This window comes from Pristis pectinata, chromosome 6 (genome assembly GCF_009764475.1).
Source record: "Pristis pectinata isolate sPriPec2 chromosome 6, sPriPec2.1.pri, whole genome shotgun sequence".
NCBI classification, from domain to species: Eukaryota; Metazoa; Chordata; class Chondrichthyes; order Rhinopristiformes; family Pristidae; genus Pristis; species Pristis pectinata.
Window position 1 is genome coordinate 67,281,248 of NC_067410.1, and position 19,981 is coordinate 67,301,228.

At 40.8% G+C, this 19,981-nt stretch overlaps 1 protein-coding gene across 1 annotated transcript in view; it reads right to left on the reverse strand.

Annotated features, from left to right (window-relative positions):
• Positions 1–19,981, reverse strand: part of LOC127571176 (ephrin type-A receptor 3-like) — a 281,826-nt gene that overhangs the window by 39,139 nt on the left and 222,706 nt on the right. Inside the window, exons 9-11 of the mRNA XM_052017293.1 lie at positions 10,033–10,100; positions 5,000–5,125; positions 3,343–3,528 (exon numbers count right to left, since the gene is read on the reverse strand). Of these exons, the coding sequence (XP_051873253.1) occupies positions 3,343–3,528; positions 5,000–5,125; positions 10,033–10,100 (380 nt within the window). The remainder of the gene's footprint in view (positions 1–3,342; positions 3,529–4,999; positions 5,126–10,032; positions 10,101–19,981) is intronic.

Below are 19,981 nucleotides of genomic sequence, written 5' to 3' on the forward strand. Positions count from 1 at the left end.
CAATCACTTTGAGGTTGGCTATTTCTTTTCCAAGAGTGAGCAAAACTGGCTACACATAATTCATTTGTTTATCTTTTAAATTGCCATTTTTAGCTTGGAAAGTATTACTGCGCTGCGCCGTGCCAAGATGACCATAGTCTGGGGCTTTGATTGACCTGATCCTCCCCGCCTTTAATTCTCCCTACATCTGGACCACATAGTCCAAGAGATCTGTAGAAGTTGACCACCTGTTGTTAAACAGCGGAGATAACAATGAGAAATGTCGGAAATGATAGAAAAACTGGAATTGCTTAAAATGCATCAATATCCAAATAAAGAAAGTAAGGATTTGTGTTTCCAATGTAACAGTTTGGAATTGCTGACAACCATTAACTTCCTTATGCCAGTTACAAATACTCTCGAGTTCCAAAAGCACTGTCTTTCAAGTAAGTCTGGCGGGAAAGATATTTTGAAGCTTTGGTTGTTTTGGGATGTTGGGGAGATGTTTTGCAGTCACAAAAGGGGGGGGGGGATGATGGACTAATGAATTAACCTTTCATTGCTCTGTGTTTTCCTTGTTCTTTTACTTTAATGTGTGGTGACATCTTCCAAATTAATCATAATCTTTTTTGTGCATTCTTTTTCCAAAAATGTACTTGATGGCATGGTTCCCTTTCTAAGCCTTGCATGTGAAATAGGACTAGGGTATGAATAAAACAAATTGCAAAATTTTCCACTTGGAGATAACTTAGTTCTGTCACAGGAGAAGATTCAAAACCATTAATTAATAAAAATACAATCTAATTTTATTGCCTGAACACGTTAAAACCTCTCTGTGACATATAATCTTTTTGTAATATGTATGCCTCTTCTGTATCCTCTTACATATGCTTCTTAATCTAGGTCTTCAATTGAATATTCATGATAATGTGACAAAGTTCAATCCATTTAATTAGCTGTGTTTGTCTGAATTGTTAATATTAATCAGAATTACATATTCAAAAGTTGAGTCTGATGATTGTTTTGATCCGCATGCCAAAAGGCTTTGGAGCCAGGCCCCCTGTAACCTATTCATTTCATTAATCAGCGCATGGAAAATAAATATTCAGTATTGCCCAAACCAACCAACCCTAAAATATGATATTGAAGTGCAAAATTAATTAGCAATGGAGCATATTTTATGAACGATTGTGATTTGTGCCATTGGAACTTTGCCTTTTAGCGGGAGGATGTGTAATGAATCTGTTTCAAAAATGTTTCAAAAAGGTTGAAATTTCACAACTATTCAAAACAGACTCTCCATGCAGCAAACCTTCAGTGAACCTGTACAACTTAAGAGCTTCATTTGCATGGTTCTACTGTTGTCTTGATGGCTATCTTCAGCTTTAGTTGACCATATTATCACTGAATTGTAAACCTTGGCCACTGTGAACAGACACAACTACTGAAAACTGATGAATGGATAAATCAGTATTGGTTAGAAATGGGTCAAAGTTTGTAGTTGCAACAAATCTCAGCAAGTAGGTTCGTGATAGAGGTTTCTTGTTGTTGATCTTTGCAGGTATGGTTTGAAACCACTGGGCCTTTTAATGCACTTGAGGAGGAGGAAGGTAGTACACATCTACCTGGTGATAGACTACTGCGTGCATATTGCAGAGCAGCATTCTTGTCTGACACACAAGATTTGTGATTTAAATTCCACTCCAGAGATCTAAGCACAAACTCTCAACTTAGACCACAGAGCAGTACTAGAAGTGCTAGAGGTCCTGCCTTTCAGATGAGATGTTAAATTGGGACTGCACCTGCATTCTCAGGTGAATGTAAAGGATGCTATGGCCCATTTCTAAGATGACCAGTGGAGTTAACACTGCAATCCTGAGCATTACTGATCCTTCAGTCAACATCTCTAAACATAGATTCTCACATTGTTGTGTGTGGAAATTTGTTGTGTGCAAATTGGCTGCCAGATTTCCTACAAGACAGCACTGACAACATATCAATAATACTTCATTGGATGTAGAATGCTTTGGGACATCCTGAGGGACAGGCAAAGTGCTTTATAATTGCAGGTCTTTCATTTGTAATGCTGGTTGTCTCGAACAATTGGTAACTAATTTTGAATGATTCACGTGTTAGCTTTGCTCAATCCAGTGTCTAAGTCTATTCAGTGATAATTTTATGAATTATTTCAACAGTTCCTAATATATTCAAACTGATCAAAATGCAAATCCAACAGCTAAAAGCATTAAAGCTAATGTACAAGAAGATACCATCTCAACTTCTACAGCCAGGATTTAGTATGCACCATGAGCTGCTAGCAGACCAACGCGGTGACTAATCCGATCCTCCTGAAGTTACTGCGGAATGGACAACTTTGAACGCGACCATGATATTCCATCTTGTTTCTTACTCTTGGTTCTATTTGCACAAAGTTAAAGGTTTAGCATTTGCATGCTACAATGAACTATCTGAATATCAGAACACTGTAGGATTACCACCACTAACCTCAGTGTTATTAAGTTAAACTGGCAATGATTACTAATTCCTATTCATGCCCCTTGGTTGCAAGCATAGATGTATGGACATCAGGTGAAAATAAAATTGGGACTTGGCTTTTCCCTCTCAATAACTGAATAAACCCTGCTTATTCAGTTAACTTCACCAGTTAATCTCACGAAAAGAGCAGTCACTTGGTTTTCAGGGATTTTGTGCAAATGGAATCGGGAAACATCAGCCACAATCTCACAGAAAGGTGGAAGAGGCTGGAGGAGCTAAATAGTCTTCTCCATTCTGTATTCAACACAAGTCAGAATTTCTTGAATGCCCCTTTTTTTTCCCCTCCTGTGTTGTTTGTAAAGTCATGTTTATTGCTGGAGACTCCAGGATAATCCCGGGAGGTTGGCGGCTCCATGAGCACTGCGGGGAAACAAATCAGCAGAAGAATGCAAGAGAACAACACCAGGTTGACGTACACCAGATGGAGCACTCTCAATACAGCTGCTTCCACAGGGTTGTGGAAGTGCAGTTTATTGAGCAGGTGGTTCCTGACTGTTTTAGATAATCCCAAAAGGCATCATAATCGTTCTTTAAGTGAATGCTATGTTACAGGGTGCCCAAGTCCAGCTAAATTACTTGAAATCAGGGGTCTCACTGAAGTAATTATAATGCTGACTTGTCTCAGTTGAAAGGATTTTGTTCCACACAGTGTAACCAGGCACACCTCCATTTAAGCCCAACTTCAGTTCAATTTCTTTCTTAGAATCTGAACCTCCTGCCTTAAACCTTAGGCACAGTGTTAAAAAGCAACTCCACAAACAGGGGAGGTAATATTCTATGAAAACAGATTCTGTTGGGAATACCTACATTTTGTAACCACTCCTTCAAGGCGAATTATGTTCGGGTTGTCAAATTGTCCCATGATGCTGGCTTCACTCAGGAAGTCTCTGCGCTGTTTCTCCGAGTAACCAGCTTTCAGGCTTTTGATGGCGACATAGATTTCTCTCTTCCCAGGTAACTTTAGGCGTCCACTGCAAACCTCCCCAAATTCACCTGGTGATGCAGAGAAACAGAAAGTCATAGAATCGCAGAGCTAAACAGCATGGAAACACGCCCTTTGGCCCAATTTGTCCATACTGACCAAGATATCTATCTGAGTTATTCCCATTTGCGTGCCTTATCTTTCTAAACCTTTTCTATCCATGTACCTGTCCAAATGTCTTTTAAACATTGTAATTGTACCTGCTTCTATAGCTTCCTCTGGCAGCTCGTTCCATATACAAACCATCCTTTGTGTGGAAAAACTTGCCCCTTAGGTACCCTTTAAATCTTTCCCCTCTCACCTTAAACCTTTGCCCTTTGTTTTTTACACTCCTCTACCCTGGGAGAAAGGCTGACTATTCAACTTGTCTATGCCCCTGATGATTTTTTTTGTAACTTTAAAAGGTCACCCCTCAGCCTCCTATACACCAGGGAAAAATGCCCCAGCCTATTGAGTTTCTCCTTGTAGTCCTTCAGTCCCATTAACATCTACGATGTGGCAGGTTTATTCTCTGATGGGCAGTGCAAGTATGACTAACACCATTCAGAGAGAGTTCTTACTCAAATAAAACAGACCACATCAACCAGCAAGATCAGAGTATTTGGAAAAAATCATCATAATCTATTTGATTATGCATCAGTTATTCCATTTTACTTGTGGGAATAGGACTTAATAGGCCATAGAGCCAATCTGTGAATTCATCCTAAGGTCACATTTAGTTAACGTCTGTGTCTTGGCAGACATTTAAAAGTCACTCTCTGGAGTAAACCATGAGCTCGGATTTTACCTGACTATGCCCCTCTCAATCTCTCTCATAACATTTTTGCAGAATCCTGAGCTTTTACCATGCAGCAGAAATTGTATCACAGCTGTGGAAACACAAGCTCCACCATGCTGAATAGTTCAGATCCGTGGAGACCAAGCCACATTTAGAAATTAATTTCCTCTGTTGAAGGCAGCTGAAATAAGCCAGGGCAGCAGCTGGTCCATTTAAATTAGATCCTGCAGTGCTGGGGAGCAGGGATGGGGAGATCAGCCAAGGCTTCTGTTCCTGATCCTGTCCAGCCATGCCTGCTTTGGAAGTGTATGTCAACTGGTGCCAGGTGAAATCAGGATCGTCATGGTGATGTCCTGATTGCTCAAGTAGCCTTCCTGGATTTGTTCTCCAGGATGAAGTAGAAAATCAGGAATATCAGTTGGGTAATACAAGCATCCTACTGGGAAAAAACACAGACCAAGCAAGAAGAGGGGGATCCATGCCTGGGACCAGGGTAGTCCAAGCTTGGCACCGGTTAAGCCTTAGCTAAGGTATAGAGCAAGGTAGTTGGGTGGTCCAGGCTTGGCACTGAGCAAGACTACAGTGGTGCAGATTAGTTTAAAAAGTTGAATGGTGAGATCCTATACACTAAACTAAACATCCAATAAAAATGGTCGAATTTTCCTTGCGAAGATCTCTCATCCCTGCAATACGTAATTACTTACCACCCCCTATAACTCTTTCAATCCGAATGCAGGATGCATCAATTTCCTTTGCAAAGTCTCGGACAGCTTGATTGGGATCCTCGTAGGTATGTGGATGAATGTAGGTTCTATTCCCAGGCAACCTGACTATGGAAGCACAGGTTGAAACCATTATTATTGTACTTCACATAAATGACGCTTCCTTCTGTTCATAAGATTACCAGCAAATAAACTGTGTCCAAGCAAAATGTCTTATCTAATCAGGAATCAATAGCTGAACTTCTTACTTAGGCTAAAAACTGTCTGGCCTATATGTGACTCCTGGCCCAATGTGGTTAACTCTTAACTGTCTCCTAAATGGCTATGCAAGGCACTCTGTTCAAAGTAACACATGCTAGGCTTAAAATCAAGAAAGAAAAAAAACTGCAATAATTTAAACATGTGCACATGAACACATCCCAACTGGCAGTGAAAAGAGAAACACATGTAGTTCTGTGGGACTGCTAGCAACTCTGGGTGTAAGTATCAGTAATCTGCTGGTTGTGCTTTACTTATGATCGCCTAGCTCTGCCCTGCCAATGGATATCACATGGAAAAGCTTTCTCCATGTGTGAAGTCCAAGGGTGCAGCAAGAACTTGCTGGAACTGCCCTGCATTTACACTGGGTAACCTGCTCTCGGATCTGGGACAGGGGCTCTACGACTTCCTCAAAATATCGTTCCACATACCCATCTCCTTCTGTTTGGGGGAAAAAGTTGCTCCTTGGGTCCCCTTGAAATCTTTCCCCTCTCACCTTAAATCTATGCCCAGTAGTTTTAGACTCCCCGAACTTGGGATAAAGATTGTGGCCATCCACCTTATTTATGCTTTTCATTATGTTATGTTTTATCTCTAAGGTCACCACTCAGCCTCCTGTGCTCCAGGGTAAAAAAGACCCAGCCTACGCAACCTCTCCTTATAACTCAAACATCCTGGAAGCATCATTTTCCCATCCACCCGGTCAAGACCAGTTGTGATCTTTATCCAGTTGCATCTTACTTTTTCAAACTCTAGAGGATACAGCCCAGCCCATCCAATCTTTATTCATAAAACAACACCCTTATTCATTGCCTTATTCAGGCCTTGGCAAGTAGGGTTAAGGAGAATACAAGGCTTTTTTCACGTACGTGAAGAGCAGAAGGATGATGAGAGTAAAAGTAGGACCGATTAGAGACAAAGGTGGGAAGATGTGCCTGCTGTGGAAGTGGGTGAGGTTCTCAATGAATACTTCTCTTCAGTATTTACCAAAGAGAGGGGACTTGATGATGCTGAGGATAATGTTGGTAAGGATAATGTTCTAGAGCATGTAGATATCAAGAGAGAGGATGTGTTGGAGCTGTTAGAAAATATTAGGACAGATAAATCCCCGGGGCCTGACAGAATATTCCCCAGGCTGCTCCACGAGGCGAGGGAGGAGATTGCTGAACCGTTGGCTAGGATCTTTGAGTTCTCGTTATCCACATGAATGGTACCGGAGGATTGGAAGGTGGCAAATGTTGTACCCTTATTCAAAAAAGGTAGTAGGGATAGTCCAGGGAATTATAGACCAGTGAGCCTTACATCTGTGGTGGGCAAGCTGTTGGAAAGGATTCTTAGAGATAGAATCTATGAGCATTTAGAGAATCATGGACTGATCAGGGACAGCCAGCATGGCTTTGTGAAGGGAAGATCATGTCTCACAAGCCTGATAGGGTTCTTTAAGGAAGTGACCAGGAAGATTGATGAGGGTAGTGTAGTAGATGTGGTCTACATGGATTTTAGTAATGCATTTGACAAGGTTCCACATGGTAGGCTTCTTCAGAAGGTCAGAGGGCGTGGGATCCAGGGAAGCTTGGCCGTGTGGATTCAGAATTGGCTTGCCTGTAGAAAGCAGAGGGTTGTGGTGGAGGGAGTGCATTCAGATTGGAGCGCTGTGACTAGTGGTGTCCCACAACAATTGGTTCTGGGACCTCTACTTTTTGTGATATTTATTCATGACTTGGATGAGGGGGTAGAAAGGTGGGTTAGCAAGTTTGCAGACGACACAAAGGTAGGTGGTGTTGTGGATAGTGTGGAGGACTGTCGAAGACTGCAGAGGGATATTGATAGGAATGCAGAGCTGGGCTGAGAAGTGGCAGATGGAGTTCAATCCAGAGAAGTGTGAGGTGGTACACTTTGGAAGGACAAACTCCAATGCAGAGTACAAGGTTAATGGCAGGATTCTGGGTAGTGTGGAGGAGCAGAGGGATCTGGGGGTTCATATCCAGAGATCACTGAAAGTTGCCTCACAGGTGGATACGGTAGTTAAGAAAGCTTATGGGATGTTAGCTTTCATAAATCGTGGGATTGAGTTTAAGAGCTGAGGTAATGATGCAGCTCTACAAAACTCTGGTTAGACCACACATAGTATTGTGTCCAGTTCTGGTCGCCTCATTACAGGAAGGATGTGGAAGCATTGTAAAGGGTGCAGAGGAGATTTACCAGGTTGCTGCCTGGTTTGGAGAGTATGGATTATGAGGAGAGACTACGGGAGCTAGGTCTTTACTCTTTGGAGAGAGGGAGGATGAGGGGAGACATGATAGAGGTATACAAAATATTAAGAGGAATAGATAGCCAGTCAGCGCCTCTTTCCCAAGGCACCTCTACTTCCTCAGGATGCTAAAGAAATTTGGTTTGTCCGCTTTGACTCTCACCAACTTTTACAGATGCACCATAGAAAGCATCCTATCTGGATGTATCATGGCTTGGTACGGCAACTGCTCTGCCCAGGACCGCAAGAAACTGCAGAGAGTTGTGGACACAGCCCAGTGCATCACGGGCACCAGCCTCCCCTCCTTGAACTCCGTCTTTACCTCTCGTTGTCTTGGTGAAGCAGCCAGCATAATCAAAGAACCCCCCCACCCGGGACATTCTCTCTTCTCTTCCATCGGGTAGAAGATACAGGAGCCTGAAGGCACATACCACTAGACTTAAGGACAGCTTCTACCCCACTGTGATAAGACTATTGAACAGTTCCCTTATACAATGAGATGGACTATGACCTCACGATCTACCTTGTTGTGACCTTGCACCTTATTGCTCTGCACTTTCTCTGTAGCTGTGACACTTTACTCTGTACTGTTATTGTTTTTACCTGTACTACATCAATGCACTCTGTACTAACTCAATGTAATTGCACTGTGTAATGAATTGACCTGTACAATCGGTTTGTAAGACAAGCTCATTGTACCTCGGTACAAGTGACAATAATAAACCAATACCAATGCTCAATATAAGAGGGCATGGCTTTAAAGTAATGGGTGGGAAGTTCAAGGGAGATATCAGAGGGAGGTTTTTCACCCAGATTGGTTGGTGCACGGAATGCACTGCCTGGGGTAGTGGTGGAGGCAGGTACGTTGGTCGAGTTCAAGAGATTGTTAGATAAGCATATGGAGGAATTTAAAATAGGGGGATATGTGGGAGGAAGGGGTTAGATAGTATTAAGTGTGGTTTAAAGGTCAACACAACATGGTGGGCTGAAGGGCCTGTATTGTGCTGTATTGTTTTATGGTATGATTCTATGCTTCATGGTATTAATCTGCACACCTTATCTGAATTACTTCCAATGCACTAATATTCTTTCTAAATAAAATATTAATGCTATACAGTACTCCAGATGCAGTCTCACCAGTGCCCTTTGCAACTGAAACATAACACTCATACTTTCATATCAAATTATCCTCACAATAAGTAATAACATTCTGTTAGCTTTCTTAATTACCTGCTGTAGCTGCACCCTAGCCTTCTGTGAACTGCACATTAGTATGCCCAAATCTCTTTGCATCTCCAAGTTCTGCAATCTCTCACCATTTAGATAATATTGCTTCTTTGTCATTTTTCCTGCCAAAATTGATAACTTCATGCTTTCCTCCATACTCCACATGCCAGATTTTTGACCACTTGTTTCACCTATCTATACACTTATTGTAACCTCCTTATGTCTTCATAACTTACTTTCCTACCTTTGTCATCAACAAATGTAGCAATGATATCTCTGGTGACTTCACGTTAATCATTTACAGTATATATACACTATAAAAAGTTGAGGCCCCAGCAAGGATCCCTGTGGCAGAGCACTTGTTATATCTTGCTAAATAGAAAAAGACCCAATTATGCTGATTCTCTGTCTATCTAACAGGATACCATCTTCCATAGATGGCAATATGTTACCTTCGACACCATGAGCTTTTATTTTCTGCAATTACCTTTGATAGGGTATATTATCAAATACGTTATGGAAATCCAAATATAGTTTATCCATTAGTTCCCCTTTATCTGCAGCATATGTTCCTACTTCAAAGAACTCCAATAAGTTGGTCAAATGTAATTTCTCTTTCGCCAGACCATATTGACTATCATGATTTTTTCTAAACTCTCTGATGGTCTTTAATAATGGTTAATGGTCTTTAATAATGGTTTCCAACATTTTCCGTGTGACACATCTTCAACTGGCTAATAGTTCCCTGCTTTCTGTCCCTCTCCCTTCTTGAATAAAAAAGTTATATTCACTATTTTCCACTCTAATGGAATCTTCCCTGTATCTAGGGAATTTTAGAGAAGCAGAACAATCACAGAGCCAACAGTAAGTTCAGATAACAAGCAATGGATTAGATGTCCTGATCCACCTTTAAAAAACAATCATTGATTTTGGTTCATTGTCATCAGTCTGGAGCAGAAAAACAAAATTGTTTCCATCAAATTGATATATATCTAGAATTAAGCCAAATGGCATCTTCAGCAGATTAATCATGCTCTGCAGTGGAGCCCCATCAGAGGCAACTGCAGTTATTTCTTAATTCTACTTGCCTATTCTTTCCTACTTTAGACACTCAGTGAAAGTCATTTTAGTCCCACCATCTGTTGAGAAACTGACGGCATTATGTGAACACTGGATTTACACTCCCGTCAATGTTAGTTCACAATCTTAGTGAGGTCATTTTGTTTTAGAGTAATATGATAACACGTGATCTTATTTAAACTTTTGACTTTAATCTTACCTTGACCATGGTGGAACTGCATTTTTTCCTCGTCTGGGTCTTGCTTTGCTTTGATGTAGCCACAATGCCTTTGGAATACATAAAGGGAGATGCAATTCAATGAAAAGAATCAAAATGTTCTTCTGCTCCTGCAGAGATGTCATCAGTTTAACCAATCTAGCAGACATACTGCTCACTGCCAATGCTAGACCTTTGTAATTTATGGAACAAGCACAAAAGGGAAATTATGAGAAGAAACAAGTCCAGTTTTCTCCTCTTGTTCCTTCTTTCCTGAAGGTACTGACTCAGACACAGCTGTTACCAACTCTCGAATGACTCAGAGGCTCTTCCTTTGAATGACTGTTGGATAAAGCCAGAGGACAGCACGGCATCAGAATTGGACTCAAGCTTGAGTTTAACTGGCTTCTATACACGTACTTTCCAACCAGCGCACATGGGAATAGTGAGGACTGGAATAGTGGCTCCTTTTGCCGGTTATCCAGACATAAATGCAGTGAATCCAGTTTTAATATTTACTACTGTCCCTGGAGTGTCTGAACATCTTTAAGAAGTTATGAGTCACTTCTTCACTGTCTCCCAATGAAAGAATGCATGACCCTGTGAAGAACATCAAGTTGTGACCAGTTAAACATGAGTCCGAACATTATTTTTCCTATTTTTGCTAAACATTGTTTTCGATACAAACGATGGGAGACACTATCAGAATTTCATGAGAGATTTGTTCTCTCCTGGAAATCAAGTAACAGTGGTCATTACCCTGTGTGATTGGATTATTTCAGGAGGACAAAGGGATGGGGAGGGGTGGAAGAAGAGAAATTAGATTCACCTCTGCTCTGATTTATTTAAAAAAAACATTTTCCTGATCAATACCCAATGGAATGAACTGTGTTCAGCCACAATGCTTTAATGTCAAAGCTACCAACCAAGTACTTAAACATTTTATGGTTTGTTGTGGCTTGGGGCCTCAATGGAGCTTTAAATATATTTTGCTGATTTTTTTTATTTCACAAAATGAAATGCCTCCTTTGCAAAAATTTAAATTCAGGTTAACAGCATGGGTCTGGTTAGCTCGAACAAGTGGAGGAACAAGGGAGGTGGTTGTGCTTGTGATGGAGTGGTGCCGGTGGGTACAGGTGAGTGACAAGGGTGGCAGCCTCTTTCAGGTTCCACATGTGGGGACTGGACTCTGTGGGTTTTGGATCCGATCAGCCAGGTACCGTGTCTCCCACAGAAATGGCCTGTATAAGTAGCACCCAAACAGGTGTTGGAATGCCATTGTTTGCCACTGCACATAAGCCAGGCATCACAATGGATACAAAGAAGACAAAAGAGATGACAGATGCTGGAAAGTGGAGCAGAAAAACAGAATGCTGTAAGAACTCAGTGGGTTGAGCAGTAGCTTTGGAGGCAAAAGGTGTACGCTGATGTTTTACGTCAAGACCTTGCATCGGGACTGAGAAGGAAGAGGAAAGATGGCCAGTATATAGTGTTGAGAGGGAAGGATGGGACAGAGGCTAGTAGGTGGAACCAGATGAGGGGAATGATGGAATGATTAGCAGATGGAACCAGATAGGGGGTGGGGAGGGGCTGTGAAATGTGAGCAAAGGGTGAAGAAACCCAGGTGGACAGGGGAGTGTGTGTGGCAAGATGAGCTTCTTTTGCAAAGAGGACCTGGGATCAATTCAGTGACTACCCAATTGTTTTCAGTAAACAGTTTTTGGATAAACAACGATGTGCTGTACAGTAGAATTTCCAGGAAGATCGTGCCTCAGTCCAGAGCAGTTCCACTTCCCAAAGAGATCATAGTGGCAGAGGACTTCATCTGAGAATGCACTCTTTATAATCTTTAGGATATTGCAAAGGGACTTAATAATGTTGCCACTGTAATGGTGATTTCAGCTTTAAAACAGTGCACACATAATACTTTAAGCAGCAGGCCAACGGAGGAGATTAAACTGCAACATGTCATTATTGAAATTCTGCCTTCACAATGTTGGCAGAACTTTCACCCACATGTACTTTTGTGCAAACCCATGTGCCACTTTGCCAATCAGGACTGAGTGCACGACACACCAGAGTAGGAGTAAATAAGATGACAGGAAAAGCCTAACAGACATCATCCAAAAATCTGTTTATCTGTTTTTGCTGCTTTATTTGATTTCACTCTGCCCATTCCCATGAGCAGCATCCATCATGGTATGAAGGGGAACATACCTTTCCAAAATCTTGGAATGAAATGCAGCAGTAAAAACGCAGAATCTTCTTGCTGAGAAAATAACATGGCAGCTTAGAGGGCATGGGAAAAAGTTACTTCAGATGTTTGGCAAGGAAACAAATAACTCCTGTTAATAGAGTGCCTATCAATACAGTCGAAATCTCAGTACTTTTTTTATCTTTTGAAGTGGAATAATTGTTACAATGTTGGAGACTGTAGCAGATGACTGTACACAAGGTCTCTCCAACAGCAATAAGATATTAACCAGATAATTTGTTCCGTTAAGTTTTGTATCTGTTGCTCAAGTGGCAGGCACAGTAGTGTAGCGGTTAGCGTAACGCTATTAAAGCGCCAGCAACCAGGGTTCAATTCCCGCTGCTGTCTGTAAGGAGTTTGTACGTTGTCCCCATGTCTGCGTGGGTTTCCTCTGGGTGCTCTGGTTTCCTCCCACATTCCAAAGATATACGGGTTCGGAAGTTGTGGGCATGCTACGTTGGTGCCGGAAGAGTGGCGACACTTGCGGGCTGCCCCCAGAACACTCTACGCAAAAGATGCATTTCACTGTGTGCTTCGATGTACGTGTGACTAATAAAGATCTGATCTTATCTTATCTTACAAGTCCATGCTTTTCCATGCTGTGCTGACAAGATGTTGTTTTCATGAAACCACCTTAGACACTGGTTTTTGAGTTCTGGACTTAAACAGATTCCTGCTTTCAGCTGAACTTCTGTAGCATCTGCATAGGAGCATGGACAAAAGTAATTAGTCTCTCTGCAAGTTATGGGTCCAATGTCTTCGTGGGGAAATCTGGCACATGGGCAATCGGCTCGATTCATTTAGTTGCTGATCTGTTCCAACTTTGCTGGTTTAATGCAGTCTGACTAAAGGCTAAGATTTGTTTCCACAAAATAAGGATTCTGGTCGTTCATCTAAAGACGTTATTGTGTTCCATTGCTATATTCTAATGAGACCATGGGCCAGGGGGTTCTCTATTTTCATATTTCATCATGTGAAACCCGAGCACGTGCTCCAAAGAATAGACAGCAGCGATGTAAATCAGCAGAATTTTGTACTGAACAAGTGGATATAAATACAGCCACTTGTCTAACTCGAGCAGCCAAGCACTGGATCTTCTGAAGGAGGAAATGTCCATTGATCACATCATAGCCTGAGGGGAGAAGACCATGAAATGAAGAAAAAAAACTTCTCTTCAGATGGCAAGATTGACTTGTGAAATAAATGTACCTACCAAACAGTTTAAAGCGAACTAAGCCTTAGAAACGGAAACAAAATCCTCAAGGCTGCTGCCTCCTTTGTTGTCAGGATCTATTGACCTAAACCTTCAGGGAGCTGAACTCCACTGTGTTAATATTAGGTAAATAACATCCTTCTATTGCAACAGATTTAGAGATGGTATATTAGTGGTACAGTAGGTACTCAATTTTTTTTTTGTCTGGAATAAGAGGCAGAATCGATGTGGAGCACCCATTCACTTGTTTATGGCTGACCGAATTTCAGCAGAGGATCAATAGAAAATCCATTTAACGTCTGTCCACCAAAGTTACAATGAACGATTGGAGAAAGCTCTGAGGAAATACCTACACACTGTGCTCCAGTTTGTTATCTGAAATCCTTGTGATTGGCACTCAGCTGATGTCCTTTTTACTTAAGGAGAGAATGTAACATGAAGTTATGTTAATTTGTGTTTATAAAACCTCTAAAGAGGAGCTTTTAATCAATGTTTTCTTTTTTTCACAGGTGTTATAGAATGATATGTGGTCTAAGGAGTGCAAAACACAGAGTTATCTCGTAATATTAATCGCTGACCTAGAGTTCTAGTTAGCATGATCAACGTATATGCAGCTGGAAGAGTGCTTGCACTTGTGGTTTCATGCATAATGTATTTAACTGAAACCAGCTGGTCAGATTTCAGTCAGGAAGATCAGTTGATGACAGGTTATATGAAAAGGGAAGAACAATCGTTTACGGACAATTTGACTGAGGAAAGTCAGGCCCCTGCTTGCAGCATACCTCCAACTTAAACCAAAATGTCAGTACACATCTTGGAGCACAAGATAAGTTTATATCAGTCTGTTTACCAGAAGACTATTTAATCTTGTATATATTATTGCATCTGCCATTCTTCCCAGTAAATGATATTTATTTGAAACTAAGAATTCAAATAAACCCTGTGCACAGTGTTTTATGAGGTAGATGCACTTTGGGATAGATTTCCTTCAACAAATGGACTTTGGGCACCTGATTGGCAGGATATTCCAGCTAAATGCCCAACAGTTTGGAAACAAGATCCATTCTGTGGGCAATAGTTGCTCTAACAGTCAGCCAGTGGAGTGTAAATAGAGGACCTTGGAGTGGCTACTGGTTCTCTCAGGCTCTTGAATATAAACAACTACCTAAGGAACAAAAAAGCATGAACAGGGGTAGAACATTCAACCACTTAACTCACCATTTAAATAAATTATATCTGTGCCGTGACTATCCTCATCTCTACATCTGGGTTATGCAACTCATTATGCTCTTTCCCAAATACGATTCATTTCGATTTTCATTCAATCCCCATCCTATTTTTGGGAGAGCCCTAGATTTCCATCACCTTTTTTGTAATGAATCAGTGCTTTATGACATCAGCCCTGAAGATCAAGTACTGATACAGATCAGATCTACCCCATCAGAGGAAGCAGTTTCTCTTCATTTGATCTCTGAGTACCAACTGCCAACTCGTACTGAATGGAACAAGCAGGGTTCAGTACTAAAACTGCATTGCAACTCAAATTTAAGTATCCTAGTTAGCACAGACCAATCTCTCTGACTGGTCACCTGATTTGTCTAAATAGAAGAAGTTGGCAGAATGGAGACAGTTATAAAACAGTGTGAATAGGAATAGGCCAGTAATTTTATTCATATCATTTTTAGACAATTTCCAATCCTTTTAAGATGGGAAGTGGCCTCAAAATATAGCCCCATAAACCTAAACTATCAGGGTCTTTTTCAATTCCATTCAAGTATCTTGAATTTGTCTCCATCCTTTAAGGTACTTGATTTCATCTCCTGTATTTTCCCTCAGTCGTGTAATGATCTTCTCAGAGCATTCATGCTCTTAGAAGGTTTTGACAAGTTACTCAAATTATATCTCTATTGCTTACATTGGTTTTGTTTCAACTATTGTGAATTCTGCTTGTGATGATACTTGGTTTGAAGAGCCTTTTTGAAAAATGTTGTTTTTTCTTGTTTGCATTGACAGTGAAATTTGCGGATTGTTTTCTTCAGTCTTGCAATTTGCCAGCTTTGTCTTGGCTTGAGGTTAGACATTGGCATGAGTGGGTTTGAACACTGTATAGATTTTATTCCACTAACTTTTGATCAAGGAGATCACAAAGAGAGATTTGCATTTATATACCAACTTTCACAACCTCATGACATGCTAAGATATTTTACAGCAATTTAAGCACTTTTAACGTGTCATCACCGTTATGGGAAATATGGCAGCCAATATGTCAGTAGCAAATCCTCTTAAACAGCAATAAAATAATGGACTCTGATATTCTTAATGATACTGGTTGAGGGATGGTTACAAAACCTGAACAGGACTCTGGAGAATTGCGCTGTTTTTCGAAATAGTGCTATAAGATTTTTTTTAAATGCTCCTAAATATGACATTGGTTTAACATCGAACTCAAAAAAACTCCCTCAATACTGCAAGAGGAGTTGGCTTATTCTCCAGTATGATCATTTTTTTCATTCATTCAAGGGCTGAGCCAGCATTTAATTGTCCATCCCTAGTTGCTCTTGAGAAGGTAGTGGTGAGCTGCCTTCTTGAACTGCTGTAGTGCTTGAGGTGTGGGCTTTCAACCTGAAATGTTTCATTAGCTGTTTCTTTTCTCCACCAATGCTGCCTGATCTGCCATTTCCAGAATTTTTTGTAATGCACATCAAAAATGATGTACCAAGCCTGCAATTGTTGTCTGTGTGTCAGAGCAGAACAACATTTCAACTTCTGAAAAAATGTTGATTTTGTTTTTAATCAGCATGAGGTTTTCTCACATTGGCAGACATCAGAACTGTGACTTTTCAGGAAAATCTTTTTCTTATTAGCCAATATACCTTGGAATTCCCTGTCCTATTGTAACACAGGTTTGAGGTCAGCAATTTACAATAACTGTTCTTTCTCACTTTTTGTATTGTTTATTATAAATCCCACAGCTGATGCCAGCTGAATGCTCTTCTTTTCTGCAATGTTTCCAAGTCCTTAAATACATCATCAAGGTTCTGCATTGATTGTAGACATGGCCACATTAACTTTTTAAATACAGAGCAGAGGAGACCTCCTTCAAGCTAGGCATTCATGAAGAGAAGTGGCAGTGAATCAACAAGAAAATGAAAACTAAAAAAAAACTGCAGATGCTGGAAATACTTAGCAGGTCAGGTTGCAGCTGTGGGAAGAGAAACAGAGTTAACATTTTAGTATGAAGGGTCTTCAACCTGAACATTATCTCTGTTTCTCTTCCCACAGATGCAGCCTGACCTGCTGAGATTTTCCACCATTTTCTCTTTTTATTTTTAGATTTCCACCATCTGCAGTTCTTTTGATTTTCATTTGTTTTATTTCTGTGGGATGAGTTACGATATTTAAGTTCAAAGAATATGGTTATGCTTTCTGTTCCACTACTTGCATTTATACTTTCCATCAGTTTGAGGTTTTGGCTGGAGCACATAACCAGCTTTACCTTGGAGTTACTCAATTTTTTGCTTAGTCTCTTATAAATTGCCAATGGCGGGTCATTACATTTGAGCTGTGGCTTTTAGCTATAAGTAAACATTTCTGTCATTCATTTTCTACTGATTATCCATTCAGAATCATTCCTCAACACAACTGAGCCTGCAAACATTGTTTTGAATTGCCTTCCATAATAAAGATGATGGTTTTGCTTTAGGATATATATCAGGAAATTAGGTCATATTTTCGTGCTGAATACACCTTTTTGTTGAAATACTGGATATTTTTGCCTTTTGTGTAATTTACCAAACTTGATGAACTGTTAATTAGATTGACATAGTACAGTACAGCAGGGAAACAGGCCCTTGGCCCACAATGTCTGTGCTAATCATATGCCAAATTACGCTACTCTGATCTGCCTGCATATAGTCTACATCCCTCCATTCTGTGCCTGTCTAAATTCCTCTTACACATTGCTATTGTATTTGCTTCCAACACCTCCCCTTGCAGCATATTCCGGGCACCTATCATTCTCTGTGTGTATATATAAAAAAAACTTGCCTCATGAATCTTCTTTAAACTTTCCCACTCTCACATTAAAGCTATGCCCTCTAGTACCTGGCACTTCTGTCCTGGGAAAAAGAGTCTGACTATCTCCCCTATCTACACCTCATAATTTTTGTATACTTCTATCAGGTTGCCCCTCAGCCTCTGACACTCCAGAGAAAACAACCCAAGTTGGTCCAACCTCTCCTGATAGCAAATACTCTCCAATCTAGGCAATATCCTGCTGAACCTCTTCTACACCCTTTCCAAAGTCTCTACATCCTTCCTGTAATGTGGCAACCAGAATTGCACACAATACTCCAAATGTAGTCCAACTAAAGTTTTTTTATATGGCTGTAACATGACTTAACTTTTATACTCATTGCTTCTACTGATGAAGGCAAGCATGCTGTATGCTTTCTTTACCACCCTCTCCACTTGTGTTGCCACTTTCAGTGAGCTTATAGTCTTGCATCTCAAGGTCCCTCTAAACATCAACCCTCCTGAGGGTCCTGCCATTTACTATATATTACCTCTTGCATTTGACTCCCAAAGTGCAACACCTCACACTTGTCTAGATTAAACTCCATCTGCCGTTTCTCCAATTGGGCTATATCCTGCTGAATTCTTTGACAACTTTCCTCACTATGCACAACTCTAACAATTTTTGTGTGATCTGCAAACTTACTAATCAGCCCACCTACATTTTCATCCAAATCATTTGTATACATCACAAACAACAGAGGTCCCAGCACCATGCGGAACCAGATCCCTGTGGAATACCACTGGTCATAGACCTCCAGTCAAAATAACAGCCTTTCGCCACTACCCTCTGTCTTCTACGGCTGAGCCAATTTTAAATCTAATCTACCAAGTCACTGGGGAACCCATCTTATGGATCAGTCTACAATGAGGGACCTCATTGACTGTTTCAGTAAAGTCCATGTACACAATATCCACTGCCCTGCCCCCACTAATCATCTTTGTCACCTCCTCAAAAAAACTCAATCAAGTTCATTAGACACGACCTCCCCATTAAAGATTGATGTGAGTTTTGCCACTGCATCTAAACATGTGTTTCATTTGAATTGTTTGGATGTTTTGGTTCTGTTTGCGGATTTCTTCTACTTTCTGTAGATTTAGGCTATTTTTCTGAGGAATGTTTTGGTTGTCTGTGCTGATGAGTGTATTTCTGTTTGTAATAAGACTGAATATATGTTCTGAACAGGAACTTGCCTTTCTCCACTAATCGGTTCTGTACTGATCAATGCCTGTCCTCTTGACTTAAATCTTGTTATTCGACATATTTGCACAAGTAATATTCTTCTGGGATGTAAAAGATTTAGCCAGCATTTCCTGCTTTGTGTAACTCCTGCGTAAAATTCAAAGGTCTGTGCTCATTTTCATCTGATGTCAAATGGCCTGGGAGTTTTAAACCATCCATTTTCATCCTGGTTCTGACACCATGTAATGGTTTGTAGTCAATCTTAACAACACTCAGGAGACTTTGCAGTGTGTCTCAAGCTTTATTCTGAATGTCATCTTGCCTCTTGGAGTGCGCGATGGTTCTATAATAGCTCTCATCCCTGGCCAGGAGATAGTTCTATTCAGTTGTATACATGGCATTACAGAATCGGTTGACGGATGTGATAATTCTGCCTGGCAGGATGGAAACACCATCACGATTAACTGTGTACACCTAATCAGTATCTATCATTTTACTGAAGCCATAATCTTGAGAAGGATTCAAGTATCCAGGAGTGCAACAAGTTGATGATAAAGGAAATAAATCTGTTTCATTAGTGTCAATGATGCAGAAAACTACAGCACTACACACTGCAAATGAACTCTCTTAGCTCCAATTTATATTTTGTGTACACAGTGTGTTCCCTGTAATGTTATTACCTTGACTGAATGGCAGCATTCATACCTTTGATTCAGAAGGTTGAATGTTTCAACTTCAATCAAATACTGATCAAAACATCAATGCCAGAATGGAAGTCTTTAATCCCAGCTTGTTGACTGTCTCAATGGGTTGGACTTTTCTTTGATTTCAGATGCCTGCTGGCTCCCAGTCAGTCAGCATTCAAAGGTGCAGGGTCAAATGTGTGATGTCATTGTATGCCCATCCGGTCAACACCTTTGGCCTCCACTCAGCATCAGAAGTGCCAGGCCCAGTTCACAAATTCACCCAGAAATGATTGCTAATGTGATTTATTTCAGGCAAAATAGATAGAGCGTGCACAATGCTAGGGGGAAAAAAGTGCTGGATGATCCAATTTCTGGGCACTTGTCTTCTGTTGGAGACTCTCCAACAATACTGCAGACAAGGCCTGTCCTTTTAAAGGGCACACAAGAGGGTTTGCTACCTTCTGTTGGAGCCCGTTTCCCTGGTCATACCTGCATTCCAATGTTGCAGCAGAGATGCCAATTTGGATTACAGCAGGCAGATT